Source organism: Vulpes vulpes, chromosome 4 (assembly GCF_048418805.1).
Source record: "Vulpes vulpes isolate BD-2025 chromosome 4, VulVul3, whole genome shotgun sequence".
NCBI classification, from domain to species: Eukaryota; Metazoa; Chordata; class Mammalia; order Carnivora; family Canidae; genus Vulpes; species Vulpes vulpes.
This window is the reverse complement of record NC_132783.1, coordinates 130,888,687-130,909,618: the sequence shown is the minus strand read 5'-3', so window position 1 is coordinate 130,909,618 and position 20,932 is coordinate 130,888,687. Positions and strand designations below refer to the sequence as shown.

At 38.6% G+C, this 20,932-nt stretch overlaps 1 protein-coding gene across 1 annotated transcript in view; it reads right to left on the bottom strand.

The window, feature by feature from the left end:
* RANBP3L (RAN binding protein 3 like) overlaps positions 1-20,283 on the bottom strand; it is a 45,102-nt gene extending 24,819 nt beyond the window's left edge. Inside the window, exon 1 of the mRNA XM_026016695.2 lies at positions 19,686-20,283. Within this exon, the coding sequence (XP_025872480.2) occupies positions 19,686-19,776 (91 nt within the window). The 5' untranslated portion in view covers positions 19,777-20,283. The remainder of the gene's footprint in view (positions 1-19,685) is intronic.
* Positions 20,284-20,932: the final 649 nt, after the last annotated feature.

The window sequence follows — 20,932 nt, the reverse complement described above, 5'->3', positions numbered from 1 at the left end:
AGCTGACATTGCCAATTCATGATATTTTCTTTCTTTCTTTTTAAAATTGAAGTATAAATGACAACACTTTCTTAATGAGCCCAAATATGATCTCATAAGTCTCCCCATAATAGATTTCCAGCAGCCATTACCAATATATTATCCTGGCACACAAGCTGAGGTATTTGCCATCCCTGGGCTGAATAATTAAAACTCTCACAGAGGAGTTTCAAGGAACTAGCAGACAATTACATTTTTTTAATATGCCAGGAAGAGGTTCTCCAGTTCCCCATAATCTAATCCCATAAGAGAGTATTGAATCTCTGCCACACCATCCTTGCCATGCTCCTGGGCCCTGTGAGCTTGGGTACATTCTTTCAGTCCAGTGAGATAAACTGCTCACTTTTTCATGCAAGTGCTTACCACATAGTCTGCCCTTGGAACCAAGTGAGCCCCAGCAGAAAATGCTCAAGAACACATCAACATTTCCATCCATATTAAACTATAGTTCAACTCTTTGTTGCTTCCCTAACAAGCTCCTCTTCCAGCAATTACATTAGATTTAAGAAAAGAGAAATCTAGTGACTTTGAAAGAAAATAGTCTTCATGGGGGATCCCTGGGTGGCTCAGCGGTTTAGCACCTGCCTTTGGCCCAGGGCGCGATCCTGGAGTCCCGGGATCGAGTCCCACGTCGGGCTCCTGACATGGAGCCTGCTTCTCCCTCCTCCTGTGTCTCTGCCTCTCTTTCTCTCTCTATGTCTATCATGAATAAATAAATAAATCTTTAAAAAAAAAAAAAGAAAATAGTCTTCATGGATGTTCAGAGGATACTTATGAATTAGAATTATAAATTTGCTCTTCTAAACTGGATTTAGGATAGTTCTGGCTAAAACAGCATGATGAGGTCTAATCTGTGACAAAGGACATGTTGACTTTCTTTCCCTTGATCAAAACATTCAGCTAAACACAGGCAAAAACAATCTTCCATGCGGCGCTAAGGAAGAAACCACAAATGGTTACTTGCAGCTTGGAGGATATATGGTAAAGTAAGTACATCACTTTTATTCATTAATTCAATGAAAACCTATTGAGCATCTTTTTTTGTGCCAGCCACTGTGCTAGGATGTAGGTATACATTGTCTGATTAAAGGCATATTAACCTCAGCACAGTCACCTTCTCTTCCCCACCAACACTGTCCGACACATTGGTTGGAAAACAGACTTTCCATACCTCCTCCTCCCTCTGAGTTCTCTCCCCTTCTCCCAAGCAACTCTTTTGGCTCCAAAGACAATGACAAAAGCAAGCATTTATCAAGCCACCGGGTCTATAACAATTTTTTTACTTGACCCAGTAGGAAAATTCTGAAATAAAAGCAAGGTTCTTAGGATTTTATATTTTTTAATTTATCCTTTTCTTTGTTGGAAAATTGAATTTAAATAAAATATTTAAAAACTTTAAAAAAAGAAAAATAAATGTATCCTCTTTTCTTTCTCATATATTCATTAATCAATCCATTTATTCAAAAAAGGTTACTGAGGGTTGACTATGTTCAAGACACCTTGCAAGTCAAGAGAGAGAGGACAGGTGGTACAAGATGAGGCTGAAGGTGAGTGAATATAAACTTCTTTTTCTCCTATTTTAATATGTATCATAATTTCCCCCAATTTTAGGTAGGTTATAAGGCCTTGTCCCTACCCTTTATTTCCATATGTTTAATTGACAGTCTCTGACAAACCTATTTCATCTAGGCAAGTAACTGGAGGATTTTCTCAAGGAATCATTTCAGAGAAGGAGGTTCAAAAGGATCTAGGGAGCCAAAAGCAGATCCAGAAGAGAAGGAAGGCACTTGACGTGGAGTACCATTGACTCAGAGGCCCCATGGGAGTGGGGGCAGGTATCGCCAGGAGCCCCAAGTCTCCGCTATACAGTTTCTCCCATGTAGAGTCCTGCAGACCGTTCTTGCTGCATTGCTGGTTTAGGGAAGGTGAAAACTGAGTCATCCACGCTGGATAGAACCAGGCTACTCTGGACAGAGCCAGAAAGGTTATAGAAACACTCTTGGCAGGAAAGAGAGTGGCAACAACCCCCCCCACCCCCCCTGCAGAGGGGCAGGCGCTGCCAAATGGGTCACCTCTTAATTGCTACCAGGACTGGAATTATCCACTTGGACCACAGCCCTGGCAGGACTTGCATTTTCCTCTGCCTTTCTTCCTGGACCTATCCACATGTTTGCCACATCCTCCTCTCTAATTTCTTCTTGTGCACTGTCTTATCCCAGGCTCCAACACAGTTCTTTATGCCCCTATCCTCTTTAACTTGTGTCCGGCTCTCTGACTGGTCAAAGCATGGATTTTGGAGCTCTGATATCGAATAGTCCTAGAGCTGATTTTTTTTTAATTACTCTAAGCCTCAGCTATTCCTTCTCTCTCTGTATATATTTTTAAAAGTTTGTCGTGAGGATTGAATTCACGTATGCAGATGCGAGCACCTAGTACACCTTCCTCTTCAAACCTGTTTGGAACAGAGCAGAACTTCTGTCTGTCTATCTATCTATCTCTCCATCCATTCTCCATAGATGCACACATCTCTCTATACATCTAGATATTTACAGCATATTCCATATCATCTATCTATCTATCTATCTATCATCTATCATCTATCTATCTATCCATAAACATATAGCAATAGATCAGACGACAGGTTGCACAGAAGACATTCACTAAAAGTAAGATTCCCTGCCCTCCTCCTCTCCAATCCAATGGTATAGGCAGGTTCCAGTGACTCTTGTTAGTTTGGGGGAAACGTCTCATTGTTCCTCAAAGGTCTTTCTTTTTCCTTTCACTCATTACCTTATTCTTACCGCTACTATTCTCAGTTCTCCTCATTGAGCTCTTATATCTCTCCTTCTTTTAATAGGAGCAAGTTTCTGAATTCAGGCTGTGGCCCTTACATAGTTTTAGAGATTGTTGGTCCTCAAAGTGTGGTCCCGATAGTAGTCCTATAGACTACTTCGGGCTTCTGTCACCCGAGACCAAACTTAGGAAGATGGCAGTGGAGGCTCATGGAGTCAGTGACTAAACCTCCAGGTATTCGGAATAACCTGACAATTTGTGAGAGAATGGTTACTATTCAAACCACATACTATGATTATTATGATTCAATGTAAGGTGAAGTCAAGGGCTGTGCTGAGGACTTAAAAAGAAATCCCTGTAGTAAGGATATTAAAATATTGACATTGATATTGAAATCAGTCATTCAAATATTTTGCTTGAAGCAATTATGATTTTCCTCTCTGATGCAAAAGTTTGTTTGCTGCTTTGATGTATCTGATTTCTGACGTTTTTTTCTTGAAAAATGCTTTTAGAAAACGTCTCTGCTTGAGATTATTAAATGTTAATTTCTGCCAGGCAAAAAATTAGGCTGGAAGCATAAACTACACCAAAAACTTTGTCATGATACTAAGATTCTTCAGCAAAAATCCGAAACATCTGAAGTTTCAAATCTAAAAATGAGGTCTTCTGTAGAAAATAACAGGCAAATCATAGCAAGTGACCTTAATCTCTGTATGTGACCCCAGAAAGAGGAGACACAGAGGGTCTGAATAATCTTGATTTTTTTAAAAAAACAACTCAACCTCATATTAAAATATTCCAAGACAGTTTTTTTTTGTTTTTGTTTTTGTTTTTGTTTTTTTGTTTTGTTTTGTTTTTTTAAAGATTTTATTTATTTATTAATGAGAGAGAGAGAGAGAGACAGACAGAAAGAGAGAGAGAGAAAGGCAGAGACACAGGCAGAGGGAGAAGCAGGCTCCATGCACCGGGAGCCCGACGTGGGATTCGATCCCGGGTCTCCAGGATCGTGCCCTGGGCCAAAGGCAGGCGCCAAACCGCTGCGCCACCCAGGGATCCCCCAAGACAGTTTTATAAGGGCAAGTTGCAACCCCAGAACATAAAGTGATCTGTGCCAATTTACAACGGAAGCACAAGCATGAGACATACTGTGACTTATTTCCAGCCATACACAGAGGAGTTCTATAAAAAATGTAAAAGGAATGAAATAAACAACAAATTACCCACCAATATATACAGATGTATGTCTTTACAGAGAGGATGGTAGGAACACAGAGTGACATTATTAACTGTGATGGGACACTCTTGGTTCTATTTTCTGAGATGCTGCATATGCTTTATTTTTTTTTTTTTTTTTTTTTTTTTATTTATTTTTTTTTTTTTTTGCTGCATATGCTTTAAAGGTAAAGTAACCGGGATCCCAGAGGAACACAGAGGAACACAGAGAGTTTACATGGGAAGTTTCCAAGCTGATTCACAAAATATTAGCTCAACTTGAGAAACAAGATGAATGGACCCTCTAGAACGATTCCAGCCCTGGTTGTTGCTGCTGAAGTCATAACCAATTTTGTGTACTATAAATACAAAACTGTTGTAATAAACACCTAATATGAAGTAGAAGGGGAAAGCATTCACACTTTCAATTAACTTCTAAATTTTTCGAGCTGCTTTAAGTTCTTGTTGAAAACGAAGCTATTAACTGCCCACTCCAAGAAATATAGCATTTCTTGTTTTGTTTTATTATGAGAAGCACACACTGGAGACAAAAAGAATTGACATTAGAATAGAACCAGAAAGCTATTCCTCTTCTCGTCAATGCTGGTAAAGAAATCACTCAGTTTCAGAATGGGAATCATATCAGAATAGGAAATTAGAGAAGATGAGAAAAGTCTCTCTCAATCCACTAAAAACAACCATCATCACAGAGTTTATTCAATCCATCCGATTTTCTGAACTCATCCGCTTCTCATGCTGATAATCTTCAAGAGATCTGTTCATTGGTAAGGTTTTTTTTTTTTAAAAGATTTTATTTATTTATTCATGAAAGACACAGAAAGAAAGAGGCAGAGACAGAGGCAGAAGCAGGCTCCATGCAGGGAGCCCAATGTGGGACTCGATCCCAGGACCACGCCCTGAGCCCCAAAGGCAGCCGCTTAGCTGCTGAGCCACCCAGGTGTCCCTGTTCATTGTTAAGTTTTGAAGAGTCTACTCTTTCCTCCACTGTTTTGTACATTGGTCTAGATCTAGACACAGACCAATTTTGGAAAACCAAGGCATAGAGACAATAAAAGTCTCTGGTGTGAGCAAGAAGCAAGAAGACTCTGAGGTTGTGTCATTTATAGGTCTTGCTACCATTCTGGAAGTAGGAACAAGCCCTGAGAATTCTGTGCTGAATGCACTCACCCAACGTCACCTCTAAACTGTGCTGCTTAATTTATCATCCATTTATATGTGGTAGTGGGAGATAGCCAGTAAATTAACTTCATTTCAATCTTAGACTGGTGATTTATAGCAGCAGTAATTCAATTGAAGAAAAATTATTATTTTTTAAAGTCATTTACTTCACTAATGTCTATATAAACAGAGAAGTGTACAGATTAAAGAACAGATCATTTTAATTAAATCATTTAGTATAGAACATCTGGCCAAATCACTCTGTCAACCAAAACATAATGGTGAGGGAAAAAACTGGCTTCATATTTTTGAGAATGTTCTGTAATTGTCCCCCCAAAAGATATGGCCATCATGTGCAGCGTGCTTTATATTTGGGGGTGATCGGTGACTTTTTCAATAGATATCATAGCATACTTCCTTAAATTTTACTATTATTCCAGCGTCAGAATAGACCTATTTGAATTATTTCCTTTTTCATTTGTAAAGACAGTAGCCTCCTTATGATATGCGTATGTATGTCATGACTAGTCTTTATCCTTTCGCCTTTTGAAGTATTTAACTCAATATGACCTTAAGAAGTAGCAGAAAAAGTTAGACCTTGGTGATCTCCCAAGATGCTTCTCTTATCCACTGGTGTAATAGAAAAACTTAATTTGCATCACACATCACTTACTACAAAGCAGATTTAAATATATCAGTTTTTGGTGACTAAACGAATGGCTACTAGGGACCAGAATGTATGGTTTTAAAAATCTAAGCTTTGGCAGAAAACAGACCTGGATTCAAATTCCATCTCCTGAATTTACTAACTATGAGCTAGGGCAGGTTTCCTCATCTATGAGATGAAGAGCATGAAGCATTCTTCACAGAGTTGTAAGGATTAAGTAAGGTAAGGTAGGCAATAAGCTGCTGCTCTTACTGCATTGGGGGATTTTCTAAAGGTAGGTTATTAAACCCTGTGCTCATGAGAAAAGAAAGGCTCTAAAATTATGGGATGTGCCCAAGGTCAAACAGCCAATACTTAGGGACTAAAGCAAGCAAGGACTCTAAGTCTCGAGCTCCCCACCCAGCACCCCCAGCCCCCCAAAGAAAGCTTCCCCCCTTCTCCCATACCACCCCCCCCCCCACACACACACACACACTGCTTCCATGGTCAGTAAAATGACTACGGGATGGCTTCCTGTCTTCTGAGCTGGAATACACCTGGGCTGTGATAGCTCTCCTGCTTCTGTGGTCTGTACTGTACCACCTCACTGAGACGTGATCTCAGACTGTGTCAGTCTCCCTACACGTGGGTTTTGCTCTCTGTAATCACTGTAAGATGCTTCACTTAGTCTCACTGTTTTCTGTTCACATTCTGAAGAAAGAGGTTTTTCGAGAATGTCGGCAGACAAGTGGTCTGGTGAGCCTTGCCATCTAAAATCCCCATGTCGGGAGGCCTGGGTGGCTCAGTGGTTGAGCGTCTGCCTTTGGCTCAGGTCATGATCTTGGGATCCTCGGATTGAATCCAGCATCGAGCTCCCTGCAGAGAGCCTGCCTCTCCCTTGGCCTATGTCTCTGCCTCTCTCTCTGTATCTCTCATGAATAAATAAATAAAATATTAAAAAAAAATAAAATCCTCATGTCAATATATATACTCAACCACTGATAAAATAACTCAGATGTATGTATTACTTTTGACAGACCATACCCACTTCTCCGTAATTTGGAGGTGCTATTTTATTTATAAATAAAACAGTTTTGTGATAAGGTTACTTGTAATCTTTGATTACTTGAATACTTTTACCAGCAACAAGCGTGGGACTTCTGGATTGAGAATGCCAAAAGGGGCTGTTTGTTTCTTTCTCGACACTGTTCCTTCACTTATGCCCATGGGGTTATAAAGATGGGGAATGTGTCCTAGGATGTGCTTGGTCAACTTGGTACCATTTGGAAATACATATTTCATTTGACAGCATTTATAAATCACATATTTTCCCCTCAGAATAACTTGCAGTGTGAAACTGCTTCCATATGTTTGAAATGGGTCTCTCCATTTTGCCGAGGGAGGGGGAAGAGAAATATAGTCTAGGTCCTATGACATGTTGAAGATTAATATTGAACAGGCACATGCACAGGTTTAAAATGGTATCTTTTTTATTTCAAGTAATTCTCCAGTGTTTCTGTGCTGCTAAAATTAAAGAGGTGATTTTGACACAAAGTATCCTATTAGTAAGAATTAAGTCACTCTTCACATAGGCTATTAATAAGTCAATATGGCTGAAGCATAGCTTGGTACGTTGAATTCAGATAAATTTAAGCTCTTCCTCTTCAGTAAAGAAGCACACTATTTTTAAATCCCTTCATGGATTCCAAGGACACAGGCCGGATGGAGAAGTTTGATTGCAACTTCTTCTAATTCCAAATCTCTTTTCCTTAAACGTATTCCTCTTTGAGCCTTTGAGCAAGCAGGAGAAAAGGCTCCTTGTTTTCTTGTTTCCACAGGAATAAATGGATGTTATTCCCCTGAGAACAAGACCTTCGAGGCCTAGGCCAGAAGAAAGGAGCAGAGCTGCCCACCCAAGGCGCTCATAAACCCAGAAGGCCTGGGCCTCATTCTCTTCTTGGGAACTCACAGAAGCCGGCAGGCGGGCTGACGTCCCTGAAATGCCCCGCTGGCCCTCAGGCACAGAAATGAGCAGGAACACAGTGATGCCTGCTGCAGACACCTTCTTGAATGGACTTAGAGCTAATTTGGCAGAAGTATAGGCCAGGTAGCAATTTGTAACACTTCCCAGAAACGTTTTGTTCACCATGCTACAAGAGACAAACTTACACTTTCCAAATTTATGTGACTTGGAAGATTCTCAAGAAAACAGAGATGAATCCTTTAAATTTATTCATTTTTTTCCTTCAAGTTTTCATAATCATTGAATTATCATGACAAGTCGGGATGGATTAGAGGAGATACAGTAATCGAGTGATTTAAATGTTGTTTTTTGGTTTTTACTGTGGAAAATATACATAAAATTTCTCATTTAACTATTTAAAATGTACAGTTCAGTGACATTAGGTATATTCGCACTGAGGCATAACTATCACCACCATCCATTTCGAGAACTTTTTCATCATCCCAGAGTAAAACGCTGCCCACGAAGCACTAACTCCTCATCTGACTGTCCCCAGACCCTGTAACCACACTCAGCTCTCTCATTCTATGAATCCAACTGCTCTAGGACACCTCGTGTAAGTGGAGTCATACAATATTCATCATTTTGTATCTGACTTATTTCTCTGAGCATAATACCTTCAAGGTTCATCTATGCTGGAGCATGTGTGAAGAATTTCATTCCTTTATAAGGCTGAATAAATATTCCAGTGTGTGTATGTAGCATATTTTGCCCCCCCCCCCTTTTTTTAAATCAGCTTTTCTTCATTTGCCTTCTCTTCTTTCCCTTGTTTTCATTTGGCTGCATATTTCTCTCTAGCGCCCGGTTCCTTGCCTCCTCACATTTCCTGTTTCTCCTTCCTGACCCCTTGTATACTCATCATTTTCTCTACATGCTTAATATTAGGATTATTATACAAATAAGTACTCTTTCAATGGGTATTTTAAATGAGATAAAATGCAAGTTTATCTTGTCTTAATTTTTTTAGCCATTTTAGGTCCTTTTTCTTATGCTGGCCCTTACATGATAAAATTCTCAGACATAGAAGGAGTATAGTACCAGCTTTTTGCTCTAACTATAAACTTTGAGTGAGTCACTTCTCTCCTCTGGTTTTAGTGTTCTGGTGATGATCAGTTGGCCTAAGTGGAGTGTGAAGCTCTAGTATTCAGTGATTGAGGAATATTAACCACTTGGATGAACTTTGAGGGGATAAGTCATGATTTATTTAATAAACATTATGTGCCTGGTATGAGCATGGTCATCAACAATAACAATATTTTGAATTTAAGCCTTAAAATGTGAGAAATATTTACAAATATAGAAAGATGTTTGGCACCTCTATTATGGTGTTTTTTGAAGATTTGGTTTCTAAATCTTTGGTTTTTTTTCCCTTTATGTTTGTAGCTGGAGTTGTTTGCTACGAGTCCCTTAAAATCTACTTTGCTTCATCCTACAATCACTTCTACTATTTAAATTTACCTTAGTCAATTTTCAGAAAGAAAAATGGCAAATAATATCAAAACATTAATCCATACTTGAGCATGAAGTTCCTTATGTCAAAGTTGGTCTTGTTGAAGAAAGAGCTCCTCATAATCCGTGGCACTGGTATAAGTCTTACTCACACTCAGTTTATAAAAACACACATACACACAAATCATTATCTGTGCCTCCATTTCTCTGTAAGACAACTAAAGTTTAACACAGACAGCCTTAGACCTAAAACATCCATTTCCAAAAAGAAGGCTATCTTCCTTGCTTAACCCTGTCCTCTCCAGATGGTCACATACCTTCTTGTCATGAATTACCTCCTTTTATCAGAGCAAGAAAGGTTGGTGCCAATTATTTAAACCAGTCATTACAGATCCCTACCTGAGAGGGACAATCAAATTACTGAGCTGTAGTGTCTGGAGGTCTGGTAGTTTCTCTGCATCTGCTGAGGGAAAGGAATTTGTGTCCTGTTAGCCTTGGGTTCTTTTCAGACATGAAGCCCATCTTGCACTGATACAGGACAGTTACAAAAGTCTTTCTTCTTTCTCCTGTTCGAGTATATAGGTCAGTTTGCATTTCCTCCGTTAGAGTTTAACCTCTGTCTCCTTCTGGACAAAGCCCTTTTGCTGTAGCTTTAGTTAGTATCAAAAGCCACCTTCAGACTATCAGCTCTTGCCAGTAGTCTGGATCTTTCTCCTATGACCTTGCGCTTACTTATTGCCCATCCACACAGGGTGAGTCATTTGATTACTAGGTAGAAGGAAGACGGGTATTTACTGCATTTTGAATCCTGACTTTTGGATGTTATGCTAGTTTTACCAACAGATTTCATTAAAAAGCAACTCAGGTGTGAAACTTACCTTGCCTAAATGTTAAGATTTCAAGTCAAGTTAATGATTTAATATAATAGTTGAGCCAGCACTTTGAATAAAGTCTTCAGTTTAAATAAAATACCGAATGATAATAACGGCTCTTACTTAACCCCTTTTTAATTTGGAGTTTTGGACACTTCTTGTTTCTTTTGTTAAAATCCAAATCTTTTCTCCAAGGCCATATCGGCCCAGTTCTAAAAGTGATACATTGCTATCTTTCACACTTTGTGCAGTGTAAGAGATGGAGACCATGCAGCTATTTAGATTTAAGTGAAAACCACTAGCCTGGTAAACAGGCCACTTTATCACCTATTTGTTTTAGAGTCAAATACACCCTGTTGGGAGACAGTTGGATATGGTGAGCAGTTTATATAGAAATTGATTGCTGACTTCAATAACAACACCTTTTAAACTGAACCACAAACTGAGTTCAAGGGCCAGCCATCACACAGATCATTTTCAGGTACTTAGTTGAGCATCTATTTTGTGCCCCCATACGAGGAAGAGACCGTGGGCTAAAGCACAGGCTCTGGAGTTTCTTGGGTTAGGATCTTAGAGAAGACCCCAGCTATGAGGTCTTGATGTTATCTACCTCACAGGACTTTCATAAAGAAATGAACTAACACATGCAAAGTGCTTAAAACAGTGCCTGGCATATGACAAAATGTGATTTGTTTATAGGTGACATGTTAGCACTGTGCTTGTCCTGGTATAAACCCAGGAGACTGCTACCAAAGAACTGTTACAACACAGTTGAGGAGACAACATCAAAATGAATGAAAGAATTAGGGGCAATCACAGAATTTTGGTTTTGAAAGGATCTTATAGGCCTCCTAGTAGAACTTACCATCTGAGGTGTCTAGAGGATTCTGAATAGATGGCCTTCTGTAACACAGCATAAGGGTTAGGATGGATGCTATTGCCAGAGGCTACCAGCCTGTGTGCAGCAGCACCGTGCTATCTATGTGTGCCAAGATTCATCCCATAGGGCCAGCCTCTTGTCTTCAACCCCAAAATGTCGTACAATCTCAGTTTCATCTATGTGGTTACGTGTATCAGTAAATTTATTCCTTTTCTACTACCGGGTAGTATTCCAGTTTACGGACATGCCACAGTTTGCTTATCCCTTTATCTGCTTATGTACATCTGGGTTGTTCACATGTTGGAGTTCACAGGTATACAATCTACTATGAACATTCTTCTGCAAGCTTTTGGTGGACCTTTCATTTCCATTTCTCTTGGGAAAATACCTAAGAATGTAATAGAGGGGGCAGCCTGGGTGGCTCAGTGGTTTAGCGCTGCCTTCAGCCCAGGGCCTGATCCTAGACATCCGGGATCGAGTCCCATGTTGGGCTCCCTGCATGGAGCCTGCTTCTCCCTCTGCCTGTCTTTCTCACTCTCTCTCTCTGTCTCTCATGAATAAATAAATAAAATCTTTTTTTTTTTAAAGAATGTAATAGAAGATCATAGGGTAGGCATAGATTTAACTATAAAAGAAACTGCCAGACTATTTTCCAAAGTGGTCATACCACTTCACAACAATAAATGGGAGTTCTGGTTGTTCCATGTTCTCTGCAACACATCATCATTGGTGTTTTTAACTTGAGCCATTCTAGTGGATGTGAAGTGATCTCTCACAGTGCTCTTTTTTTTTTTAAAGATTTTATTTATTTATTCATGAGAGACACAGAGAGAGGCAGAGACACAGGCAGAGGGAGAAGCAGGCTCCATGCAGGGAGCCTGATGTGGGACTTGATCCCAGGACTCCAGGATCATGCCCTGGGCCGAAGGCAGGTGCGTAACCACTGAACCACCCAGGCGTCCCTCTCACAGTGTTTTTAATTTGCATTTTTCTGATGACTAATTATGTTCAGTATTTTTTGATGCGCTTATTGGACATTTGTATAACCTTTTTCTAAAGTGTCAGATCATTTGCCTATTTTTATTTATTTTTATTTTATTTATTTATTTATGATAGTCACACAGAGAGAGAGAGAGAGTCAGAGACACAAGCAGAGGGAGAAGCAGGCTCCATGCACCGGGAGCCCGACGTGGGATTCGATCCCAGATCTCCAGGATCGCGCCCTGGGCCAAAGGCAGGTGCCAAACCGCTGCGCCACTCAGGGATCCCCCATTTGCCTATTTTTAAATCAAATTGTTTATGCTGAGTTCTTTACATATTCCAAGCTTTTTTTCAGATCTATATATCACAAATGTTTTCTCCCAGTCTTCTTCTTTTTTTTTTTAATACTTTATTATTTGAGAGAGAGAGACAGAGATAGTGACAGAGATAGCAAGAGCGAGGAGGAAAGGGAAAAGAAGGCTCCTCACTGAGCAGTGAGCTCTACATGGGGCTAGATCCCAGGACCCCAGGATTCTGATATAAGCCGAAGGCAGATGCTTAACTGACTGAGCCACCCAGGTGCCCCTCAGTCTTCTCTTTTCTTGTATTAATGCTATCTTTTAAACAACAAATAGTTTTAATGTTGATAGTCTAGTTTATTTTTTCGTGTCTGTCTAAAAATTATCTATTACAAATTTGTGAAAATATTTTCCTATGTGTTCCTAAGCTTTTGTGTTTTCATATTTCATCTCAAACTAAGTTTTGTGTGAGGACTGTAACAAGGTCCATTTTAAGTGACATCTTTAGCCATTTGTTCCAGAGCTATCTCAAAAAATACCATCTTTTCTTTCTTTGAATCATCTTAGTATCTTTGTCAAAAATCAATTGGCCAAAAATGAATGTGTCAATTTCTGGGCTCCCTCTTCTGTTTCAATAATCAATTTTCTCTCCTTATACCAATATTACGCCATCTTGATTATTATGGCCTGAAATCCAAAGCATAAGTTACCACCTTTGTTCTTCTTTTTCAAGATTCATCTAGCTATTTTAGGTTCTTTGCATTTACTTATAAATTTTAAATTAGCTTGTCAATGAAAAAGAAAAGCGTCTGCTGGAATTTTGATTGAGATGACCTTGACTCTTTAGATCCATCTGAGGAGGATTGATATCTTAACAATATTGAGCCTTCCAATTTGTGATTTAGTTCATCTTCTTTAACTTTTCTCTGCAATGTTTATTTGTTTTAAGTGTATAGGTCTTGCACATATTTTGTTAAATTAATACTTAAGTATTTTTTATAAAAAAGGTACTACTAAAAGAATAAAAAATTTCAATTTCCATTCATTCTTTGCTAATATATAGGAATACATTTTTTTTTTTTGTATATTGACTTTGTATGCTGTTATCCTGTGACCTTGGTAAACTCATTTATTAGTTCTACTATTTTTTCCTAAAGTAGATTCTTAAAGATTTTTCTATACCGAGTATCATTCATCTGTGAATATAGTTTTTTTTTCCAATATGTGAGACTTCTATTTCTTTTTCTTAACCTACTACACTGGCTAGGACTTCAGTCCTACTCCATAATGTTGAATAGAAGTGCTTATAGCAGACATCCTTATTTTCTTCCCAATCTTAGTAGGAAAGTATTAAGTCTTTCATTGATAGTGAAAGTACTATGTTAGCTGTCAGTTTTTCAAAAATATTCTTTATCAGGTTGAGGAAATTCCCTTCTATTCTAAAACTTTTAGAGTTTCTGCATGAATGGCAGTTGAAATTTTTTTTTTTTTTGCATCTTTCTGGCACAGCGTTAATCATAATATTCCTTTATTATCCTTCTAATAGCTATAGGATCTATAATGACACTCTCTGTCATTTCTAATAGAGGTAATGTTTTGTTTCCTTTTATGGAAATTAAGAGTTTATTAATTTCATTAAAATTTTCAAAAAAATAACTCTTGGGAATCAGAGATGAGCAAGATGTTTTTTCTTCTAGTTTTGGTTTTAGGAAAAGTCAAAATGAAGGTTGTTTTGTCTTTGCTTTTTTAAAAAATATTTTATTTATTTATTCATGAGAGATACAGAGAGAGGCAGAGACACAGGCAGAGGGAGAAGCAGGCTCCCCGCAGGGAGTCCGATGTGGGACTCGATCTCGGGACTCCGGGACTACGCCCTGGGACGGAGGCAGGCACTAAACCACTGAGCAACCCAGGCATCCCGGTTTTTACTATTTAAAGTTCATATTCAGAAATTTAATTAGGGATGGCTTTGGGCAGCTATGGCTTTAAAAAATTTTTGGTAAAATACAGATACCATAAATTAGCATCTTAATCATTTTTAAGGTAGCAGTTCAATAGTGCTAACTGCATTCACACTGTTGTGCAACCAATCTTTAGAACCTACTCATCCTGCAAAACTGAAACACTATAACATTAAATAATAACCTCTTATTCCCTCTCCCAGCCCCTGGCAACTGCCATTCTGCTTTCTGTTTTGGTGAATGACAACTCTAGCAATCTCATATTAATAGAATCATATAGTATTTATCTTTTTGTGACTTGCTTATTTCATTTGGCATAATGTCCTCAAGATTCATCCATGCTGTAGCATGTGTCAGAATTTCCTTTCTTTTTAAGGCTGAATAATATTTTATCATATGTATACACCACATTTTGTCCATCTATTCATTTGTCAATGGACGATGGGTTGCTTCCACCTTTTGGCTATTGTGAATAATGCTGCTAATGAGCATTGGTGTAAAGTATCTATTTGAGTCTCTGCTGTCACCTCTTTTCAGTTTATGCCTAGAAGTAAAATTGTTGGATCACGTGATAATTCTATTTTTAGTTTTTGAGGGACTGTCATACTGTTTTCCACAGCAGATGTACCATTTTGTATTCCCACCAACAATGGATAAGTGTTCTAATTTCTCCACATTCATGCCAACACTTGTTATTTTCCAAGGTTTTTTTCTTTTGATAGTAGCCATCCTAATGAGTGTGAGGTGGGAAAATGAAGTTTAAGCCATTACATATATTTTCCAAATCCATATATATATATATATATATATATATATATATATGGCCATCCATTAAGGAGTTTTCAATGGAAAGGACTCCTGTAGTGTGTGGGAGCTTGAATGTGATCAAATCTAATAGAATATGAACTCTCTCCTTTCTAATTATTTTAAAGTAGTCTATATTTGTTTCCACCAATCTGTGCCTTTAAATGTGAGTAAAATGGTTTTGCAGATAGAACAAGACTCCTAGTTGGTGATCTTACTGATGTTCTGGGAGAGTGGTATATCCTGACACCATGAGGACAGAACTCCTGTGCTCAGAGCCTTCCCACACCTTGCCTATGTATCTCTTCAGCAGGCTATTCATTTACTTCCTTTATAATAAAATGGTAATCAAAAATACAGGGCTTTCTTGAGTTCTATGAGTCATTTAGCAAATTTTAAAACCTGGGAGAGTTGTGGGAAGCCTTCAATTTGTAGCCATGCAGGCAGAAACGCAGGTGGCTTGGAGACACCTGAAATTTGTAGCTGGTGTTTTGAAATGATCAGTCTCATGAGACTGAGCCCTCAACTTTTGGAGTTACTAAGTCTGGATAATGCCAGAATTGAATTAATTAGTAGCACACCCAGCTGGTGTTAGAACAAGCAAATTCAGAAGGGATCTCAATGCATCTTGAGTATTTGCAGAGAAGATCCTTTGATATGAATCAATGAAGAAAATTAAACATTGTAATATTAGGAATAATGGATTTTACGAGTCAGCAGAAAGTAGGCCTAAATAACTACATAACCTTGGAAAAATCACTTGACTTTGAGGATTCCCAGTTTTCACATCTTTGAAATTGAGGATAATGCTGCATTATCCTCAATTAACAATGGCTGAACAATAACAATGGTTAACTTTATGTGTCAACTTGGCTGCACCACAGTGCCTGATATCTGGTCAAACATTATTCTGGATGTCTTTGTGAGGGTGCTTTTGGATGAGATTGACATTTAAACTGATGGACTATGCGTAGAGCAGATTGCTCTCTAGGATGTTGGTGGGCCTCATCTAATCAGCTGAAGGTCTGGACATAACAAAAGACTGACCTGCCCTAAGCAAGAAGGAATTCTACCAGCAGACTGATTTCGGATTTCAACCACAACGTTGGTCAGCTCTTTGCCTGGGACTATAGCCTGATGGCCCACACAGAGGATTTTGGACTTGCCAGTTTCCCAATTGTGTGAGGCAATATCTTAAAATATATATTTTTTTATTTTAAAATATTATTTATTTATTTGAAATACAGAGAGAGAGAGAATGCAAGTACAGGAAGGGGCAGAAGGAAAGGGAGAGAGTCTCAAGCAGACTCCACACCAAGCTCGGAGCCCCAGTGGAGGCTCAATCCCAGGACCCTAAGATCTTGACCTGAGCTGAATTCAAGTCAGACGCTCAACTGACTGAGCCACCCAGGTGCCCCTTCAATAAATTTCTATCTTTATCTCTGTCTCTGTCTCTATCTATCCACACACATACACACATACACAAACACACACATCCTATAGATTCTGTTTATCTGGAGAATCTTGACTAATATACTACCTCACCTGACTATTGTAAGAATTGAATAAAGAAATGTATTGAAAATTGTGTAATTTTTAGGCTACAGCATTATAAAACATAAATCTGGTTAAGTGTGCCTAGTACATACAGTAATGTGTACTGAACTTTGTTGAAGTTTTGTAGGCATAAATCAATGTTTACAAATATAGTCTCAGATCAATGTTATAGATAAATGGATTTGAACTCTCACAGAAGCTATCAGACAGCAACAGTTAGAGAGAGGAGCCAGCCTACTGACCTTTAGTTCTGGACTATATTGAATCTGTTGCTGTAGAATATAAATACCACGTAGACTGGAAACCATGGTTTAGTTGGCTTGATTCAACTGATGTGCCCAGTGACTGGCACAGTGCTTTGCATAGTCATTGTTCAGATAGCTGTTAAAGAATAAGTGACTTTTATCTAAGTGATCATCCAAAAAGTAGTTTTATAACATGAAGCGCTTTAACATAGAGCATGGAAGGTTAGAAAGTATATACATGTTGAATCTGGTTATGCCCTCTCAAGAGTTAAATGTCAGTTAATTATGATCTGTATGTTAACCTAAAAAGCTGGAACCTTGGTGTGGCTGAGGGTAGGCCAAAACCACAAACTCAGAATGCTTCCGTGAATAAATCCACAGCTGGACCTCACTCTCTAAAACTAATGGCTTTGCTTTCTTGGAACTTCGCTAAACTTTGCATAATAGCAAGGTGCAAATATAGCTTGGAGGAAAAACCAAGGCCACCATACTGAATGAATACTTTTAAACTCTCAAACACTAACTAGTATGCTATTTAGCAGCATAGCAAACACTGCCCAGTGTCACTTGTCAATTCAGACCTCTCAATGACAGTTCTTACAGCAGTCAATGGCCAGTCTGGATCGCCTTAGCATACTTTACAACTCTATGGATTGTGGTTTATGTGGGCTGATATTTTGAGACTCGGTTGTGGAAGAATATGGTTGCTTTCAAAACATTCTAGGCAAAAGCTTCAGTATGAGAAAAGAGACCAGACTTCTAGTCTTGTTGGTATTTTGGGAAGTATGTCATCATAATGATTTTTCCAGTGTCCTCTGGTTATGGCCAATAAGAGGAGAGAACATTAAGACAGCCTGCCTTAAATTAAAACAACAGCGGGATAGTATTTCCACTTATAAAATTGGGGGAAATTTTTAAAAGTAATGCCTAGTACTACTGAAGATATACCCCTGAACTTCTGATTGGAGGACCAATTGGCAAAAAAACGAACACAAAATCTTAGAAACATACATATCCTTGACCTCACAATTCCACCACTAAGAATGTATCCCCCCCAAAATAATCTTATCTCTGCAATGATTTACCCATTAGCTTATGTGAAACACATGTTGTTTGTAATAGTGAAAAATAAAAATAAAATGTCTAATCACAGAGAACTTCCTAAGAAATTTGTTATATCCATATAAAGGAATAGTATGCAACTGTTAAAAATAAGGTTGTAGAAGAATATATGATGACATGGAAATTTGTTCATAATCAATTATTAAATTAAAAAGCAGTTTACAAAACAATGACATATGAAATAACTATTTAAAAATCAAGCAAAAGAATAAGTTGTACATATGCACAGAAGCAAAGGCTAGAAGACTATACATTAAAATGTTAATAGCAACTATTTTTGGGTGATGATTTTTACCACCTCCTTTATGCTCCCCTAACAAATTGTATATAATAAATATGTTAGGAATTGGAGGGGGAGGTTACTTTAGACATTTAAAACAAAATGAAAAGCTGACAAAAAAAAAAAACCTATGATGAATTAGGGTTTACTAATTGAAGGGAAAGAATTTTACAGTACTATGATTAAACCCTGGCACATTCCAGGACTTTACATCCTAAGGCAGTTAGTTTAAAATAACTTATATAATCCCTGATGATACAGAATGGTCCTAAAAGTTTTTGCTGTTTCCATTTATTATATTTTCTATCCACACTATGCCAAGCCTTGTGCAGCATGAGGTGCAGGAACTAATGCAGGGAGGTGGCCTGACAGCTCATGCAAATGTCAGCACACAGATGCCACCTTGGAAGTGGGAGGTTTTAGCCTGCTAGCCAACACTTTCCATTCCACTAAAATCTAAAACTATGTCTATGGAAAAGTAAAAAGCTCTTAGCCTAGATCCATACATAGATCCATCAGCAGCTATTGAGGGCAAGTTAGAAATATCTGAGGCCATTCTTAACCTCTGGGGAATGATGATGTCATCTATGACAGCACCCTGCCTTTTTCTCAAGTGCCCCTTGCTGTCAGTGACAGAATGGATTGGAGGGATCATCTTGTCTACTCATGTCAACCATCTGCCACTAATTGATGCAGCTGGGGAGTGGATTTGAAATTTTAAAAAGATTGATGGTGAAAATGGCTGCCAGGTAGATAGTTTAGTCTGAATGAGCACCCATCGTGTGAAATGCGACACTTTCCCCTGTCTGGCTCCAGCTGTTCCTACATTATAACAGGGAAAGAGCCAAGAATATATTTATTTTTCCCACAAACAAATGAGTCAGAGACCCAGGCAAAAATTAGACTTAAACTTTAAATCCAAAAGTGTGACATTAGTGGCAGGACAGGGAAGATAGTTCCAGGCTAACTTAAAGCTGGTGTCAGCGAATTCCCCTTGTAGCTGATCCAGCTTTACCTGGATGGGTGTTTTGAATTACCCAAGGCTAGTATACTCTAGAAAAATGACAGAGGCCAGAAGTTTAAGCACATAAACTTCATAATGACAAGTCCAAGGGATGTGCATTCTTGATAGTCTCCCATAGTCCTTTAAAAACCAATAGTGAATCCAAGTTAACTCACCCTTAGGCATCACTATTATGCCTATTCTCAGAGTTAAAAAATCAAATATTGTAAAGCATTTCACAACCAGGTTCCCCAGGTCCTTCCCCAGCCTACCATTCTTCCTGGAGTGCAAATGGCCAGGAAATCACTGAACACATAGTGCATTAGCCTGGCTGACTCACCTTGCTGTCGCTGGTCTTCTGGAAACTTCAGTTTACAGGTGGACAAACTGTCAAACAGGTGGCTGCTGCCTTTTCTTTGTATAGTAGACATGGTGCTGGCAATATGGCTGTGGGTCCAGTATCACTGGGGCATTTCCTGCCCTTGGTCAGTTACCTAAAATGCTCTTCACCAGATACCCAGAGCCACAGAGGTACATGCAGATCCTGTCCTTGAGTGTAAAACATTTACTTCTCTAATAAACTTCCAAAGTGCTTCCTAGTCATGGTTCTTGAAATAAATATTTGCTAGCATAACTTCCCCTACATATAAAGATGCCAATTCGTTTGGATAAAAACACAACTTAATTCTTCTTTCATTTCAGAGCACTTTGGAGCTTTCCCCTTATAATGTAAAATCCTACAAGATAACTATTTCTAACCAACTACAGTTTTTGGCAGTTTTTGACATCTGCTGACATGAAATCTAACGCCTCTGGTATTTAGAGAGGACTGCTAGAGTAATAGTCACAAAATTTTTAAAGTGCTGCTGAGTTAAATCAAGTGATTTCTAAGCCTGGTCTGAGTTACCCTCCGTGACAGCTGAAAGTGAACAGTTCTTAAGGGAAGCTGAAGGAGGAGGAGCCGAGTGAGCTAGGCTGATTAGCATAAAGAGGCAGGCAAGAAATGGCATTGGAGTTGCTTTGAATAATAGTGACCAAAGCAGGGATTCTAAAAGGATGCCCTGGTGTTACAGTAATTACATATCTGACTTTGCTACGTTGTAATTAAAACAAAATATCAGAGCAGGGGTTTATACTGCACGGCTACTCATTTGTATAGGCAACATCTAAAGGATATAACAGAACTGGTAATGAGCTCATGGAAATATACTGCTGGAACTTTCAGTTTCTGTAAACACCTCTGAATCTTCAGAAGCGGGCAGTTATAGAGCAGCCTGCCTGCCATTGCAACTATTTGGAGTTCTGGAAGACAAATAAACACATTAGACATCTTTCCAGAAATCTATCTCTGTTTCCCCTTAGACTATTTCCACTTCCAGGTCATAAAACAAAGCTTTGTCCAGTTTCCTTGTACTGAAATAGCATATTTCATTGAACTATTCATTGAAATAATAGAATATTTAATTACTGTTCAAAGAACATACCCTGAACACCTCTCATATAACTTGGAAGCCTCCTACCTCTGAAGTTGTAATGAATGCTGGGAGATCCTGCCCTTCAAGATTCACAGCTCTGTAGATTCTGAAC